General features: G+C 43.4%; 1 protein-coding gene across 7 annotated transcripts in view; it reads right to left on the bottom strand.

The window, feature by feature from the left end:
* The window catches only part of stk31 (serine/threonine kinase 31), a 165,220-nt gene that overhangs the window by 87,913 nt on the left and 58,859 nt on the right, over positions 1-18,448 (bottom strand). For all 7 annotated transcript variants that reach the window (XM_085988491.1, XM_085988490.1, XM_085988486.1 and 4 more), the window contains exon 9: positions 4,850-4,974. In XM_085988491.1, coding sequence (XP_085844617.1) covers positions 4,850-4,974 — 125 coding nt within the window. The remainder of the gene's footprint in view (positions 1-4,849; positions 4,975-18,448) is intronic.

Genomic DNA, 18,448 nt, shown 5'->3' with positions numbered 1-18,448 from the left:
AGGAGGTTGAGGGGTGATTTGATAGAGGTGTACAAAATTATGACAGGTTTGGATAGGCTAGACGGAGAAAGACTGTTCCAACTAGTTGATGGTACAAGGACTAGGGGACACAGATTTAAGGTTTTGGGCAAGAGATACAGGTGGGACGTGAGGAAAAACTTTTTTATGCAGCTAGTGGTGAGGACCTGGAACTCACTGCCAAGGGAAGTGGTGGAAGCGGAGACACACAATGCTTTCAGGGGGAGACTGGATAGGCACTTGAGGGAAATAAACTTGCAGGGCTACGGGGACAGAGCGGGCGAATGGGACTGACTGGATTGCTCTACAGAGAGCCAGCATGGACTCGATGGGCCAAATGGCCTCCTCCTGTGCCGTTATGACTATGACTTGAGCCTATAATCTAGGCTGATACTTAATGCAGTGCCGAGGGAGTGCTGCAATGTCAGAGGTGGTGTCTTTCGGATGAGACATTAAATCCAGGCTCCATCTGCCCTCTCAGGTGAACATAAAAGATTGCATAAGTAGCAAGAGCAGGAGTCGGCCATACGGCCCCTCGAGCCTGCTCCGCCATTCAATAAGATCATGGCTGATCATTGACCTCAACTCCACTTTCCTGCCCGATCTCCATATCCCTTGAATCTCCTAGAGTCCAAAAATCTATCTACTTCAGCCTTAAATATACTCAAAGACTCAGCATTCACAGCCCTCTAGAGCAGAGAATGTCAAAGATTCACAACCCTGAGTGAAGAAGTTCTTCCTCATCTCAGGTCTTAAATGGCCTACCCCTTATCCTGAGACTATGCCCCCTAGTTCTAGACACTCCAGCCAGGGGAAAACAACCTCTCAGCATCTACCCTGTCAATCCCCTTCAGAATCTTGTAAGTTTTAATAAGATCACCTCTCATTCTTCAAAACTCCAGAGAGTACAGGCCCATTCTACACAATCTCTCATCATAGGACAGCCCAACCATCCCAGGAATCAATCTAGTGAACCTTCATTGCACCGCCTCCAAGGCAAGTATATCCTTCCTTAGATAAGGAGACCAGAACTGTGCACAGTACTCCAGGTGTGGTCTCACCAAGGCCCTGTACAATTGTAGCAAGACTTCATTACTGTTATACGCCAACCCCCTTGTAATAAAGGCCAACATGCCATTTGCCTTCCTTATTGCTTGCTGTAGCTGCATGCTAGCTTTGTGTTTCTTGCACGAGGACAGCCAAATCTCTCTGAACACCAACATTTGAAAGTTTCTCACCATTTAAAAAATATTCTGTTTTTCTATTCTTCCTACCAAAGTGAATAACCTCACATTTCCCTACATTATACTCCATCTGCCACCTTACTGCCCACTCAGTCTTTCTATATCCCTTTGCAGACTCTGTGTTCTCCTCACAGCTTACTGTCCCACCTAGCTTTGTATCAGCAGCAAACTTGGATACATTACACTCGGTCCCTTCATCTAGGTCATTAATATAGATTGTAAATAGCTGAGGCCCCAACATTCATCCTTGTGGCACCCCACTAGTTACAGCCTGCCAACCTGAAAAAGATCTGTTTATCCCTACTCTGTTTTCTGTCCATTAACCAATTCTCTATCCATGCTACTATATTACCCATAACCCCATGAGCCCTAATCTTGAGTAATAACCTTTTTATGTGGCACCTTATCGAATGCCTTTTGGAAATCCAAATATACTACATCCACTGGTTCCCCTTTATCTACCCTGCTAGTTACATCCTCAAAAACTCTAATAAATTTGTCAAATACAATTTCCCTTTCATAAAACCATGTTGACTCTGCCTAATCATGTTATGATTTTCTAAGTGACTTGATACCACTTCCTTAACAATGGATTCCAGCATTTTCCCAACAACTGATGTCAGGCTAACTGGCCTGTAGTTCCCTGTTTTCTCTCTCCCTCCTTTCTTGAATAGAGGTGTTACATTTGCAACCTTCCAATCCGCTGGGACCATTCCAGAATCTAGGGAATTTTGGAAGATCAAAACCAATGCATCCACTATCTTTTCAGCCACCTATTTTAGAACCCTAGGATGTAGATCGTCAGGTCCAGAGGATTTGTCGGCTTTTCGTCCCATTAGTTTCTCTAGTACTTTTTCTCCAAGTTCCTCACCCTCATTAGATCCTTGGCTCCCCACCATTTTTGGTATGATTTTTGTGTCTTCTACTGTGAAGATGGATACAAAATATTTGTTTAACATTTCTGCCATTTCCTTATTCCCCATAATAATTGTTCCTGTCTCAGCCTGTAAGGGCCCAACATTTACCTTAGCTGCTCTTTTCCTTTTTACATACTTGTAGAAACTCTTACCATCTGCTTTTATATTTCTTGCTAGTTTTCTCTCATATTCTATTTTTTCCCTTTTTATCAATTTTTTGGTCAAACTTTGCTGGTTTCTGAAACTCTTCCAATCCTCAGACTTACTATTATTCTTTGCAACATTATAAGCTTCTTCTGTCAATCTAACGCTATCCTTACCTTTTTTAGTTAGCCACGGTTGGATCACTTTTCCTGTGGAATTTTTGTTTCTCAATGGAATGTATTTTTGTTGAGAATTATGAAATATTTCTTTAAATGCTAGCCACTGCTTATCTACTGCCATACCTTTTAATCTATTTTTCCAATCTACCTTAGCCAACTCACCCCTCATACCTACGTAATTGGCTTTATTTATGTTTAAGACTCAAGTTTCGGACTTAGGCAAGTCACTCTCAAAACTAATGTAAAATTCTATCATATTATGATCACTCTGCCCCAGAGGATCCTTTACTATGAGATTATTACTAATTAACCCTGTCCCATTACACAATACAAGATCTAAAATAGCTTGTTCCCTGGTTGGTTGCATGACATATAGTTCTAGGAAACTGTCCCGAATGCATTCCATGAACTCGATCGCATGGCACTATTCAAAGAAGAACAGGAGAGGTGTCCTAGTCAACATTTATTGCTCAACCACATCACTAAAATACAATATCCGGTCATTTATTTCATTGCTGTTTGTGGGACCTTGCTAAATTTCAATTTGCCTGTCTCATTTCCCTACATCACAACAGTGACTACACTTCAAAGGTACTTCATTGGCTGGGAAACATGTTGGGACCTCCTGAGGTCATGAAAGGCTCTATATAAATGCAACTGGACTCAGAACTTCTGAAAATCTAGGCTGACACTTTAATGCAGTACTGAGGGAGTGCTGTAATGTCACAGGTGGTGTCTTTCGGATGAGACATTAAATCCAGGCTCTGTCTGCCCTCTCAGGTGGACGTAAAAGATCCCATGGCACTGAGATCTGATTAAGTAGCTGGGGTTACATAAAATTAATACATTTCACACTGAACACTTGACCAACAGTTCAATGTGTAAAATGCAGGGAAATTAACAATGAAAATCTGAGGGAATTAGCAGTTTGGTGTCAACTAAACCATTTGGACTCAGGACATTTTACTTTGGTACAGTAGGCATACAATTAGTAGATGTAATTCAATGTCAGTAAGTGTGTCATGATACATTTTGGTTAAAAAAAAGCCAGTATATTCTGAATGGAAGTAGGCTTGATGCTGTGGAAGAGCAGAGGAATTCAGGGGTACAGGTTCTCAAGACATTAAAGGAAGCACCGCAGATTGAGGAGGTCATAAAACCTAAAATTCTATTTTTTTTTTAATCACAAGAGGTATAGAACATAAAAGTCAAGAGGTAAATTATGAGCCTATATAAAACTTTAATAAGATCTCAGTTAGAGTACTGCGTGCAGTATTGGGCTTCACACTATAGGAAGAATACTGAGAAGGTACAATATAGATTCTGCCTGGTATGAGGAAATACAATACAAAAGAAAGACTTCAAAATTATGACTTTTTTTTTTAAATTAGAACACAGACTATGGGAAAATATAATAGAAGCATTTTAAATTATGAAAGGATGGGACAGGGTAGTTAGAAGCAGACTTTTTCCAGTCATTGAGGGGTCTAGAATGAAGGTCTAGATAGGAAATTAAATGAAAATTTAGAACAGAGAGCTAGAGAAACATCTTTACACGGAGTTGTGAGGCTGTGGAATTCACCTTCAGGGTTAGTGGTTGAGGCAGAAACATTAAAGACTAGATTGGATAGGTGGATGAAGGAAAAGGGGATATGGAAACAGCAGGTAATTTGATTAGAACCATTTGCTCATGTGGAGGGTAAACGCCAAAAAAGGCTGGTTGGGCCAAATGACCTGTTTCAATGTTGGAACTTCTATGTATTTCTAGTATTTAATTACAGTGGGGAAAAGTACCACAGGACAACAATTCTGTTTTGTCCTCTGTGCCCATGGCATCACAGAATACTTGATCATGCCACAATACAACTGACAGAGCTAGTACAATGCGCCATGCCAACCAAATTCCTGTTCCCCCTGGTGCCGAGAAAGCCTCAGTAACATGGAAAGGCAGCTCGTGCCAGCAGACTGATCTGCATTCCTAGACTCCTTCCCAATAAAATCCAGGTATAACAGCTCTCCCCAATCACAACGTGGCTTTTCACCTGTGGTTTGTAAACAATCCTAAATGAGGAAAAGTAATTTATTTCCATAACTCTGGAACTACAAGGAAGTTCCAAAATGGATACTCCATAAATTCTGGTCATATGTTCAGTACATTTTACTTGTAATGAATTACATTGAAATTTTAATTAAAGGTTCAGTCAAGAATGTTTGACATCGCCAATCGACTGTATATCACACATCAATTGTCTCATCACATTGGTAAATAAAAATTACGTCAAAACTCCAGATGGCATTACTAAAAATTAAATTATAAACCTGCCAAGCAAGCAATCTAAACTCTTACCTAACCCGTTTGAGATTTTCAACTTTGCTTGCCAAACATTTGAGCTTCGTTTCAACAGCATGTTTTAATTCATCTGCTAATTTCAATTCTGCTTCTTCATGTTGTTTTAATTCTTCTTCCATTTTCTAGAAAACAGAACACAGATAATGACAACTTTAAATTTCTACTGCTGTTCTAGCAACCATGACGTACTTAACTAATTAAATAAATTTTTTAAAATAAACCCCTTTCATTTTGTACCTTCTCGTATCCCCAAGCCATACACCAACTGCAGCCAACAACCTGTCAATGGTTCTCAGAGCCAGCTACCATTAGGTGTGCATCTCCAGAGGAAAACACCTGACCCCTGTTTGACACCTCCAACAGCAGCACAGTTAAGATTGAGGACTAAAATAGTTGCCATCCTCAGTAATTTTTTTTATCAAGACATAGAAATGGACTAGGAAGCCAAATTTAGAAAACAGAAATGCTCCAAGTGGCAAGCCTTTAGTTCGTTCAAAAAAGATTCTGGGATTTATAGGCAGAGATGCATGTTGGGAATTGTAGTCTGGTAAAAAAAAAATGGAGTCTCTTCAGGTGACGATAATAAGCCCTATGAACTCAAGCCTCGGGTGTCTCAGAGGCACGGGTAACTAAAGGCCCATTAGCTTGACTTCAGTAATAGCGAAGGCACTCAAAGGTATCATTAGAGATGGCCCATATGACCACTTAGACAGAGAAGGCTGCATCAGGAACATCCAACAAGGCTTCCAGAAAAGATTATACGTTACAGATTTGATTGAAGCTTAGGAAAAAGTCATCTAGGTTAGTAGATGAGGGTAACCTGGACTTTCAGAGAGCTTTTGATAAGAGGCTTCTCTACAAGATAGAATCTTGTGGAATTAGTGGAAATCTGCTGTGGTGGGTTGAGAATTGGCTGAATGCTCACAGGCAGAAAATTGTTGTCAATGACTTTGGATCAGACCGGTTACCAGTGGTATCCTGCAGGAATTGATGTTAGGGACTTTGCTTTGCTATTCATTAATGATCTAGATGTAGGTGTTGGGGGAAACGCAAGCTTGAGGACGATAGCAAGATATGTCAGAGTTTTAGGACAGTAGAGGATGCTCGACTACTCCAAGCAGATCTCAATGTGTTGGGGGCAATAGGCCCATATTTTCAAATGATATCTAACTTAAAAGTTCGGAGTCAATATTTGCAACACATTTTTGACTTTTTCTGTGCATGTGCACCCGTTTGCTCACGCGCATGTGCACGCAATCCAGTCGTGCGTGCACAGTACCCAACGGTGTGGCAGCTGTGGCCCGCACCCCCATGCTTCACTCGGCTCCGTGCGGAGGTCAGGAGATCGGATTGGGGGAAGTGGGGGAGGAGAGGAAAGGGGAAAAAGAGGATCGGAGGGTAGAGTGGAATGGAGATTGAAGGGCGGGCGGAGAGGAGCTCGGAGAGAGCGGCGCTTGGGGGCGAGAGGGAGGTCAGGAACTTGTTGGGTGGGGGAGCATGATGAGAACAGTGGTGGGGGGGGGGGTGGGAAGAGAGGAAGAATGTGATCGAGGACTAAAAGGGGGGGGGCGGCGGGGAGATGTAAACAAGAATGTGATCCAGATGGGAAGATAGATCACGTTCTTCGGCCCCCACCCACTTTATACCCGCACCACGTTTGCCCTCTCTTCCACCCCACCACACACACCCCCAGCGGTTCATGTAGGCAGCTCACTGCCGCCCTCTCGAGGTCAACCAAGGGTGGGAAATAAATAAATGAATTTTTTTAAATGAGAGGGTATTCTATGTGGGTCCTACAACATGCATAGCATTACATTTGTGTGTTATTTGCTAGTCTCAACTATTCCAATGTTCTCATGGCCAACCTCCCATCTTCCACCCCCAAATGAACTGGAGCTCATCCAAAACTCTGCTGCACATATCCTAACACTCAGCAAGTCCCATTCACCCATCACCCCTGTGCTCGCTGAGCTGCACAGCCTCACAGCTGTCTGGAGGTCCCATGCAGCCCGTTAAAGTGACCGCGCACCCCCAAAAAATTAGGGGGAACATTGTCTACCAACACCTTGATTTTAAAACTCTCGTCCTCATGTAAAAATCCTTCCATGGCCTCACCCCTTTCTATCTGAACTCAGCAATGTGAATGCGCCTAACCTGGGAGGGTGAGCCCTGTCTGTTCTCTGAAAGCAGTCGTGTGAACAGCACTGTGAGCTCTGCACCCTGGCTCTCACAATGAAAGGGTCAAATTACAAATTCCAGACAAACTGCTGGGTCTGTCTTGTCCTCCAAGGGGACCAATCAGAAATCTGGTCTTGTACTCCAAGGGGACCAATCAGAACTTTGGTGTTACAAATAGTTACAGCCTTATAAGTTTAGTGTTATGCACGTGGGCAGATCTAATGCTAAATATAAATACACCCTACAGGGAACAGAATTGAAGCAAGTGGTCAAAGAATGAGTTCAGGTTCACAACCAATGCTGTGAAGCTGTAACTAATGCAAAAAGCAAACAGGGTTCTAGGTTGTATTCACAGGACAATTCACTACAAAGCAAAGTATGCCACTTGTTCTTGTACAAAACCTGGGTTGGCCTTAGTTAAAATACTGTGTTCAGTTTTGGTCACCTCACATAGTATGGGCTATTGAGGCTTTGGAAAGGGTGCAGAGGAGGGCCACAAGATTAATTCCCAGTTTAAAACACCTTATTCCCAGGGTCTTGAAGTCTGTTAATGTTATACTGCTACTGATTTCTCTTTATACAGAATGGGAGGAAAAAGAGGGGTAGAGCTATAGTAATTGGGGATTCTATTGGAAGGGGAATAGATAGGCATTTCTGCGGCCGCAAACGAGACTCCAGGATGGTGTGTTGCCTCCCTGGTGCAAGGGTCAAGGATGTCTCCGAGCAGCTGCAGAACATCTTGGAAGGGGAGGGTGAACAGCCAGTTGTCGTGGTGCATATAGGCACCAACGATATAGGTAAAAAGCGGGATGAGGTCCTAAAAGCAGAATATAGGGAGTTAGGAGGTAAATTAAAAAACAGGACCTCAAAAGGTAGTAATCTCAGGATTGCTACCAGTGCCACGTGCTAGTCAGAGTAGAAATAGAAGGATACTTCAGATGAATACGTGACTAGAGGAATGGTGCCAGGGGGAGGGATTCAAGTTCCTGGGACATTGGAACCGGTTCTGGGGAAGGTGGGACCAGTTCAAACCGGACGGTTTGTACCTGGGCAAGGCTGGAACCGATGTCCTAGGGGGAGTGTTTGCTAGTGCTGTGGGGGAGGGTTTAAACTAAAATGGCAGGGGGTTGGGAACCTGAGCAGGGAGACAGAGGAAAGGGAAACAAGGATAAAAGCAAAAGATAGGAAGGAGAAAAACAAGTGGCAGTCAGAGAAATCAACGGTTTAAATCAAACGTGGCCACAGTAAATAATAATTCTAATAGGTCTAAGAGCGTTAAAAAAACAAGCCTGAAGGCTTTGTGTCTTCATGCGAGGAGCATTTGTAATAAGGTGGATGAATTGGCTGCGCAAATAGAGGTAAACGAATATGATTTGCTTGGGATTACAGAAACGTGGCTCAAGGATGGCCAAGACTGGGAACTCAACATCCAGGGGTATTCGATATTCAGGAAAGATCGGCAAAAAGGAAAAGGAGGTGGGGTAGCATTACTGGTTAAAGAAGGGATTAACACAATTGTAATGCAGGAGATTAGCTCTGATGATGTGGAATCTGTATGGGTAGAATTGAGAAATACAAAGGGGAAAAAACATTAGTGGGAGTGGTATATAGACCTCCAAACAGTAAGGCGGAGGTTGGGGATGGCATTAAAAGGGAAATTAAAGAAGCGTGCAATAACGGCACAGCAGTCATCATGGGTGACTTTAATCTACATATAGATTGGGCTAACCAAATTAGTAACAATACTGTGGAGGAGGAATTCCTGGAACGTTTACGGGATAGTTTCCTGGACCAATATGTCGAGGAGCCAACCAGAGATCAGGCCATCTTAGACTGGGTATTATGTAATGAGAAAGCATTAATTAGCAATCTTGTTGTACGAGGCCCCTTGGGTCGGAGCGATCATAATACGATCGAATTCTTCATTAAGATGGAGAATGAAGTAGTTGACTCGGGGACTAGGGTCCTCAATTTAAATAAAGGAAACTACAATGGTCTGAGGAGCGAGTTGGGTAGGATTGATTGGGGAATGGCGCTCAAAGGGTTGACGGTGGATAGGCAATGGCAAACATTCAAAGACCGAATGGATGAGCTACAGAATTTGTTCATCCCAGTTTGGCATAAAAATAAAACAAAAAAGGTGACTCAACCCTGGCTAACAAGGGAAATTAGGGATAGCATAAGATCCAAGGAGAGGACATATAAATTGGCCAGAAAAAGCAATAATCCTGAGGATTGGGAGCAGTTTAGGATTCAACAAAGGAGGACAAAGGGATTACAGGAAACTTTGGTTTATCTGGAGGTTAACTGTCCAGAATGCTCGATCCACCGGCAAAAATCAGGAGCCGTTTGGTTAGGTTTTTTTTCTTCTCGTTTCTTTTTTTCCCCACCAGTCAGGCTCTGCAAGGTCTCGCTGAAGCTGTTGCTAAGCTACAGAGACGCTTGCAAGGTACAGCCGACTGTTTAGAAGCACAGGGTTTGTTGCCAGATACGGAGCTCAAAAGCTCCGTATGTTTCAACATTAGCGCTGGTTTGTCCAGCAGTTTTGATGGGACGGCAACAGCTCGGTCCCGTCGGTGCCGGATATCACAAGTGTTCCCTGTAATTAAGAAACGGAAAATAGAATATGAGAGTAAGCTTGTAGGGAACATAAAAACTGACTGTAAAAGCTTTTATAGATATGCGAAGAGAAAAAGATTGGTGAAGTCAAGCGTAGGTCCCTTGCAGTCAGAATCAGGGGAATTTATAATGGGGACCAAAGAAATGGCAGACCAACTAAATACATATTTTGGTTCTGTCTTCACAAAGGAGGACACAAATAACCTCCCAGAGATGCCGGGGAACATAGGATCTGATGAAAGGGTGGAACTGAAAGAAATCAGTATTTGTAGGGAAATGGTGTTAGGAAAATTGATGGGACTGAAGGCAGATAAATCCCCAGGGCCCGATAATCTACATCCCAGGGTACTTAAGGAAGTGGCCCTAGAAATAGCAGATGCATTGCTGGTCATCTTCCAGAACTTGATAGACTCTGGAACAGTACCCATGGATTGGAGGGTAGCTAATGTTACCCCACTATTCAAAAAAGGTGGTAGAGCAAAAGTGGGGAATTATAGACTGGTAAGCCTGACATCTGTAGTGGGGGAAATGCTAGAGTCCATTATAAAAGATGTAATAGCAGAACACTTGGAAAGCAGGGACAGGATCAGACAAAGTCAACATGGATTTACAAAAGATAAATCATGCTTGACTAATCTACTGGAATTTGAGGATGTAACTGGTAAAATAGATAAGGGAGAACCAGTGGATGTGGTGTATTTGGACTTTCAGAAGGCTTTCGATAAGGTCCCGCATAAGAGATTAGCGTGCAAAATTAAGGCACATGGGATTGGGGGCAAGGTATTGACTTGGATAGAGAACTGGTTGGCGGACAGAAAGCAAAGAGTTGGAATAAACGGGTCGTTTTCCGAGTGGCAGGCAGTGACTAGTGGAGTACCACAAGGATCGGTCCTAGGACCCCAGCTGTTCACAATATATATTAATGATCTGGACGAGGGAATTGGATGTAATATCTCCAAATTTGCAGAAGACACAAAGCTGGGTGGGAGGATATGCTGTGAGGAGGATGTCGTGAAACTCCAGCACGATTTGGACAGGTTGGGTGATTGGGCAGAAACATGGCAAATGTACTATAATGTGGATAAATGTGAGGTTATCCACTTTGGTGGCAAAAACAGGAAGGCAGATTATTATTTGAATGGCAATAGATTGGGAGAAGGGGAAGTGCAAAGAGACCTGGGTGTTCTTGTGCACCAGTCGCTGAAGGTAAGCATGCAGGTGCAGCAGGTGGTTAAGAAGGCAAATGGTATGTTGGCCTTCGTAGCAAGAGGGTTTGAGTACAGGAACAAGGATGTCTTGCTACAGTTGTACAGGGCCTTGGTGAGACCGCACCTTGAGTATTGTGTGCAGTTTTGGTCGCCTTATCTGAGGAAGGACGTTCTTGCCATGGAAGGAGTGCAGCGAAGATTCACCAGGCTAATACCTGGGATGGCAGGAATGACATATGAGGAGCCGCAGCCCTTGCACTTGTCCAACAGGTTCGAGGCTCTTGCTCCCTGTGAGCATGGGAACAGGGACTGCGGGGAGGATGAGCAACCTGGCCACAGCACCGTGGAGCAGCGGACCATTCAAGTGGGGGGAGTTGAAAGAAATGTTGTCGTGGTAGGGGATAGTATCGTTAGGGGGATAGAGTTCTTTGCAGCCGAGAGCGAGAGTCCCGAAGGCTGTGTTGCCTGCCCGGTGCCAGGGTTAAGGACATCTCCTCTGGACTGGAGAGAAACTTGGAGTGGGAGGGGGAGGATCCAGTTGTCGTGGTCCATGTTGGTACCAACGACATAGATAGGACAAGGAAGGAGGTTCTGCTGAGGGAGTTTGAGCAGCTAGGGGCCAAATTAAAAAGCAGAACCACAAGGATAATAATCTCTGGATTATTACCTGAGCCACGAGCGAATTTGGCTAGGACAAATAAAATTAGAGAGTTAAATGCGTGGCTCAAAGACCGGTGTTGGAGAAATGGGTTTTGCTTCCTGGGACACTGGCACCAGTACTGGGGTAGGAGGGAGCTGTTCCGTTGGGACGGGCTTCACTTGGCCAGTGCTGGGACTAGAGTCCTGGCGGATCATATAACGAGGGCTTTAAACTAACTAGTGGAGAGGGGGGGGGGGGGGGGGGGGAGAGGTTCCTAGAGAGCAAATAATAAAAATGACAACAGAGAAGGTCATAGACTTAGGTAGCAGTGGGGAATTTGAAAACCAGAGCGTGTCAGGAAGGGGCAGAAGGTATGGAGTAAAAGGTAAAGTAATAAAAAGGGCAAAAGCAGGAAGTGTCACAAAACATCTTTGAAAGTTCTCTATCTGAATGCACGTAGCATTCGTAACAAAATAGACGAGTTAATGGCACAAATAACTACATATGGGTATGATCTTGTGGCCATTACAGAAACATGGCTGCAGGGTGACAATGCCTGGGAATTAAACATACCAGGTTATTTAACGATCAGGAAGGACAGGCAGGAAGGAAGGGGAGGTGGGGTGGCTATGTTAATAAAGGAAGGAATCACTAATACAGAGAAATGATATTGGGTCAAAAGATCAGGATAATGAAACAGTTTGGGTGGAGGTAAGGAATAATAAGGGGAAAAAAACACTAGTGGGCGTAGTCTATAGGCCTCCGAACAGTGGCAACTCTGTTGGACGGAGTATCAATCAGGAAATAGTTGAGGCTTGTAATAAGGGAACATCTATAATTATGGGGGATTTTAACTATCATATTAATTGGACAAATCAAATTGGGCAGGGCTGCCTTGAGGATGAGTTCATTGAGTGTATTAGGGATGGGTTTCTTGAGCAGTATGTAACTGAACCGACCAGGGGGCAAGCAACCTTAGATCTGGTCCTGTGTAACGAGACAGGATTAATTAAAAATGTCCTAGTAAAGGATCCCCTTGGAATGAGTGACCATAACATGCTTGAATTCCATATTCAATTAGAGGGTGAGAAGGTTGGATCTCAAACAAGTGTGCTAAGCTTGAATAAAGGAGACTATGAAAGTATGAGAGTGGAATTGAGTAGACTGGATTGGGAAAATAGATTAAAGGGTAAGACGATACATGATCAGTGGTGTACATTTAAGGAGTTATTTTACAACTTCCAAAAAAAATATATTCCACTGAGAAGAAAAGGGCGTAAAAGAAAAGACAGCCATCCGTGGCTAAGTAAAGAAATTAAGGATAGTATTCGACTAAAAACAAGGGCATATAAGGTAGCCAAATCTAGCGGGAGGATAGAGGATTGGGAAAACTTTAAAAGACAGCAAAAAATAACAAAAAGATTGATTAAGAAAGGGAAGATAGATTATGAAAGTAAATTAGCAAAAAATATAAAAACAGATAGTAAGAGTTTTTATAGTTATATAAAAAGAAAAAGGGTGGCTAAAGTAAATGTTGGTCCCTCAGAGGATGAGACCGGGAAATTAATGGTGGGAAATATGGAGATGGCAAAAACACTGAATGAATATTTTGCATCAGTCTTTACAGTAGAAGACACTAAGAATATCCCAACACTGGACAAACAGGGGGCTATGGGGGGGGGGGGGCGGGGGGAGGAGCTAAGCACGATCAAAATCACTAAGGAAGTGGTACTCGGTAAAATAATGGGACTGAAGGTGGATAAATCACCTGGACCTGATGGCTTACATCCTAGGGTCTTGAGGGAAGTGGCGGTAGGGATTGTGGATGCATTGGTAATAATTTTCCAAAACTCCGTGGACTCAGCAAAGGTCCCGGCAGACTGGAAAACTGCTAATGTAACGCCCTTATTTAAAAAGGGCAGTAGACAGAAGGCTGGAAACTATAGACCGGTTAGCCTAACATCTGTGGTAGGTAAAATATTGGAGTCCATTATTAAGGAGACAGTAACAGGACATTTGGATAATCATAATTTAATAGGACAAAGTCAGCATGGTTTTATGAAGGGGAAGTCATGTTTGACAAATTTGCTGGAGTTCTTTGAGGAAGTAACATATAGGGTGGATAAAGGGGAACCAGTGGACGTAGTGTATTTAGACTTCCAAAAGGCATTTGACAAAGTGCCACACAAAAGATTATTGCTTAAGATAAAAAATCACGGGACTGGGGGTAATATTCTGGCATGGATAGAGGATTGGCTATCTAACAGAAAGCAGAGAGTTGGGATAAATGGTTCATTCTCAGACTGGCAATCAGTAACTAGTGGTGTTCCGCAGGGGTCAGTGCTGGGTCCCCAACTCTTTGCAATCTATATTAACGATTTGGAGGAGGGGACCGAGTGTAACATATCAAAGTTTGCAGATGATACTTGATATACCTATCAATTCAGTCCATGAAAAGCAACGAGTTAAGGTAGTAACTATAGGTTTTTATTGGCTAAATAACAGAGCCCACCCTCGTGGGTGATCGGTTCCAACAAGGAAGAATACTAGCCAAGCGGTCACCTTTATACCTGGGCAAGCAGGCGGAGCCATGGGCGGAGTCAGCTGCGGTCAGCCCAGGTATAACAGCGTGCGTGGCAAGAGGTAACCTTGTGTAGTGATAACAACAGTGTAAACAGTGATAACAACAGTGTAACAATAGTGAACGGTTGTGAACGATAACAGTGGTTTACCACAATACTAAGATGGGAGGGAAAGTAGTGAGTGAGGAGGACATAAAAAAAACCTGCAAAGGGACATAGACAAGCTAAGTCAGTGGGCAGAGATTTGGCAGATGTAATACAATACTGGAAAGTGTGAGGTTATGCACTTTGGCAGGAAAAATCGTAGAGCAAGTTATTATCTTAATGGCAAGAAACTGGAAAGTACTGAAGTACAAAGGGATCTGGGGGTCCTGGTGCACGAAACTCAAAAGGTTAGTATGCAGGTGCAGCAAGTGATTAAGAAGGCCAATGGAATGTTGGCTTTCATTGCTAGGGGGATAGAATATAAAAATAGGGAGGTATTGCTTCAGTTGTACAAGGTATTGGTGAGACCGCACCTGGAATACTGCGTACAGTTTTGGTGTCCATACTTAAGAAAGGACATACTTGCTCTCGAGTCAGTACAAAAAAGGTTCACTCGGTTAATCCCGGGGATGAGGGGATGGACATATGAGGAGAGGTTGAGTAGATTGGGACTCTACTCATTGGAGTTCAGAAGAATGAGAGGCGATCTTATTGAAACATATAAGATTGTGAAGGGGTTGGATCGGGTGGATGCGGGGAGGATGTTCCCGATGATGGGTGAAACTAGAACTAGGGGGCATAGTCTTAGAATAAGGGGCTGCTCTTTCAAAACTGAGATGAGGAGGAACTACTTCACTCAGAGGGTGGTAGGTCCATGGAATATGCTGCCCCAAAAAGCTGTAGAAGCTACATCATTACATAAATTTAAAACAGAAATAGACAGTTTCCTAGAAGTAAAGGGAATTAAGGGTTATGGGGCGCGGGCAGGAATTTGGACATGAGTCTAGGTTCGGATCGGTCATGGCCCTGTTGGTAGCGGAGCGGGCCCAGGGGCCGTGTAGCCTGATCCTGCTCCTATTTCGTGTGTCTAATTCTGTTAGATTCAGGAGATGGTTCTGTGATAGTGGATTGGCAATTAGGATCAGATCAGCCATGATCTTATTAAATGGCGGAGCAGGCTCGAGAGGCCAATTGGCCTACTCCTGCTCCTATTTCTTATGTTCTTATGTAGATTGTGTCGATTGGGCCTGTACTCACTGGAGTTTAGAAGATTGAGAGGGATCTCATCGAAATCTATAAAATTCTGTCAGGCCTGGACAGACTAGATGCAGGAAGGATGTTTCTGATGGCCAGGGAGTCCAGAACCAGGGGTCATAGTCTTAGGATAAGGGGTAGGCCATTTAGGACTGAAATGATGAAGAATTTCTTCAGCCAGAGAGTGGAATTCTCTGCCACAGAGGGTGGTGGAGGCCAGTTCATTAAATATATTCAAGAAGGAGTTGGATATATTTCTTAAGGCTAAAGGGATCAAGGGATATGGGGAGAAGGCAAGGACAGGGTACTGAATTTGGATGATCAGCCATGATCTCACTGAATGGCGGAGCAGGCTCAAAGGGCCGAATGGCCTACTCCTGCTCCTATCTTCTATGTTTCTATATTGTAGCAATAGTAACCTTTAGTTTTTGCAGTAACCACTGAACTGATGAATTAAGACTGACCTTAAATCAATGGTCAGTTTAGACAATAAACCTAATTAAAAGACATTCCAGTGCGCACAGCAGAGAACTTAATGAAGAAAGGGAAGATAGATTATGAAAGTAAACTAGCAAAAAATATAAAAACACATAGCAAGAGTTTCTACAGTTATATAAAAAGAAAAAAAGGGTGGCTAAAGTGAATGTTGTTCCCTTAAGAGGACGAGACCGGGAAATTAGCGGTGGGGAACATGGAGATGGCAAAAACGCTGAACAAATATTTTGCATCAGTCTTTACAGTAGAGGACACTAAAAATATCCCAACACTGGACAAACAGGGGGCTATGGGGGGGGAGGAGCTAAGCAAGATTAAAATCTCTAACGAGGTGGTACTCGGTAAGATATTGGGACTGAAGGCGCATAAATCCCCTGGACCTGATGGCTTACATCCTAGGGTCTTGAGAAGTAGCGGTAGGGATTGCGGATGCATTGGTGGTAATTTTCCAAAACTCCCTGGATTCAGGAAAGGTCCCAGCAGATTGGAAAACTGCTAATGTAATGCCCTTATTTAAAAAGGGTGGTAGACAAAAGGCTGGAAAATATAGACCAGTTAGCCTAACATCTGTGGTTGGTAAAATGTTGGAGTCCATTATTAAGGAAGCAATAACAGGACATTTGGATAAGCATAATTTAATTGGACAGAGTCAGCATGGTTTTATGAAGGGGAAGTCATGTTTGACAAATTTGCTCGAATTCTTTGAGGACGTAACAAACAGGGTGGATAAAGGGGAACCAGTGAATGTGGTGTATTTGGACTTCCAAAAGGTACTTGCCAAGGTGCCACACAAAAGATTATTGCACAAGGTAAAAAAAAAAATCACAGGATTGGGGGTAATATACTGGCATGGGTGGAAGATTGGCTATCTAACAGAAAGCAGAGAGTTGGGATAAATGGTTCATTCTTGGGTTGGCAATCAGTAACTAGTGGTGTTCCGCAGGGGTCAGTGCTGGGACCCCAACTCTTTACAATCTATATTAACGATTTGGAAGAAGGGACCAAGTGCAACATATCCAAGTTTGCCGATGATACAAAGATGGGAGGGAAAGCAATGAGTGAGGAGGACATAAAAAAACCTGCAGAAGGACATAGACAGGCTAAGTGAGTGGGCAGAAATTTGGCAGATGGAATATAATGTTGGAAAGTGTGAGGTTATGCACTTTGGCAGAAAAAAATCAAAGAGCAAGTTATTATCTAAATGGAGAGAAACTGCAAAGTGCTACAGTACAAAGGGATCTGGGGGTCCTGGTGCATGAAACACAGAAGGTTAGTATGCAGGTACAGCAGGTGATCAGGAAGGCCAATGGAATCTTGGCTTTTATTGCAAGGGGGATGGAGTATAAAAGCAGGGAAGTCTTGCTTCAGTTATACAGGGTACTGGTGAGGCCACACCTGGAATACTGCGTACAGTTTTGGTTTCCATATTTAAGAAAAGATATACTTGTTCTCGAAGCAGTTCAGAGAAGGTTCACTCAGTTGATTCCAGAGATGAGGGGGTTGACGTATGAGGAAAGGTTGAGTAGGTTGGGCCTCTACTCATTGGAATTCAGAAGAATGAGAGGCGATCTTATCGAAACATAAGATTGTGAGGGGTCTTGATCGGGTGGATGCGGTGAGGATGTTTCCACTGATGGGTGAGACTACAACTAGGGGGCATAATCTTAGAATAAGGGGCTGCCCTTTCAAAACTGAGATGAGGAGAAACTTCTTCACTCAGAGGGTGGTAAATCTATGGAATTTGCTACCTCAGCGAGCTGTGGAAGCTGCGACATTAAATAAATTTAAAACGGAGATAAGACAGTTTCCTAGCTGATAAGGGAATTAGGGGTTACGGGAAGCGGGCAGGGAAGTGGACTTGAGTCTAGGTTCGGATCAGCCATAAGAACATAAGAAATAGGAGCAGGAGTAGGCCAATCGGCCCCTCGAGCCTGCTCCGCCATTCCATAAGATCATGGCTGATCTGATCCTAACCGCCAAACCCCTATCACAGAACCATCTCCTGAATCTAACCGAATTAGACACGCGAAATAGGAGCAGGATCAGGCTACACGGCCCCGGGGCCCGCTCCGCTACCCACAGGGCCATGACCGATCCGAACCTAGACTCATGTCCAAATTCCTGCCCGCTCCCCGTAACCCTGAATTCCCTTTACTTCTAGGAAACTGTCTATTTCTGTTTTAAATTTATGTAATGATGTAGCTTCTACAGCTTTTTGGGGCAGCATATTCCATGGACCTACCACCCTCTGAGTGAAGTAGTTCCTCCTCATCTCAGTTTTGAAAGAACAGCCCCTTATTCTAAGACTATGCCCCCTAGTTCTAGTTTCACCCATCACCGGGAACATCTTCCCTGCATCCACCCGATCCAACCCCTTCACAATCTTATATGTTTCAATAAGATCGCCTCTCATTCTTCTGAACTCCAATGAGTAGAGTCCCAATCTACTCAACCTCTCCTCATATGTCCATCCCCTCATCCCCAGGATTAACCGAGTGAACCTTCTTTGTACTGACTCGAGAGCAAGTATGTCCTTTCTTAAGTATGGACACCAAAACTGTACGCAGTATTCCAGGTGCGGTCTCACCAATACCTTGTACAACTGAAGCAATACCTCCCTATTTTTATATTCTAT

Source organism: Somniosus microcephalus, chromosome 5 (genome assembly GCF_052327205.1).
Source record: "Somniosus microcephalus isolate GS21.2 chromosome 5, FLI_Smic_1.0, whole genome shotgun sequence".
Taxonomy (NCBI): Eukaryota; Metazoa; Chordata; class Chondrichthyes; order Squaliformes; family Somniosidae; genus Somniosus; species Somniosus microcephalus.
Note: the sequence above shows the minus strand (reverse complement) of the source record. Positions and strands in the feature narration are given on the sequence as shown.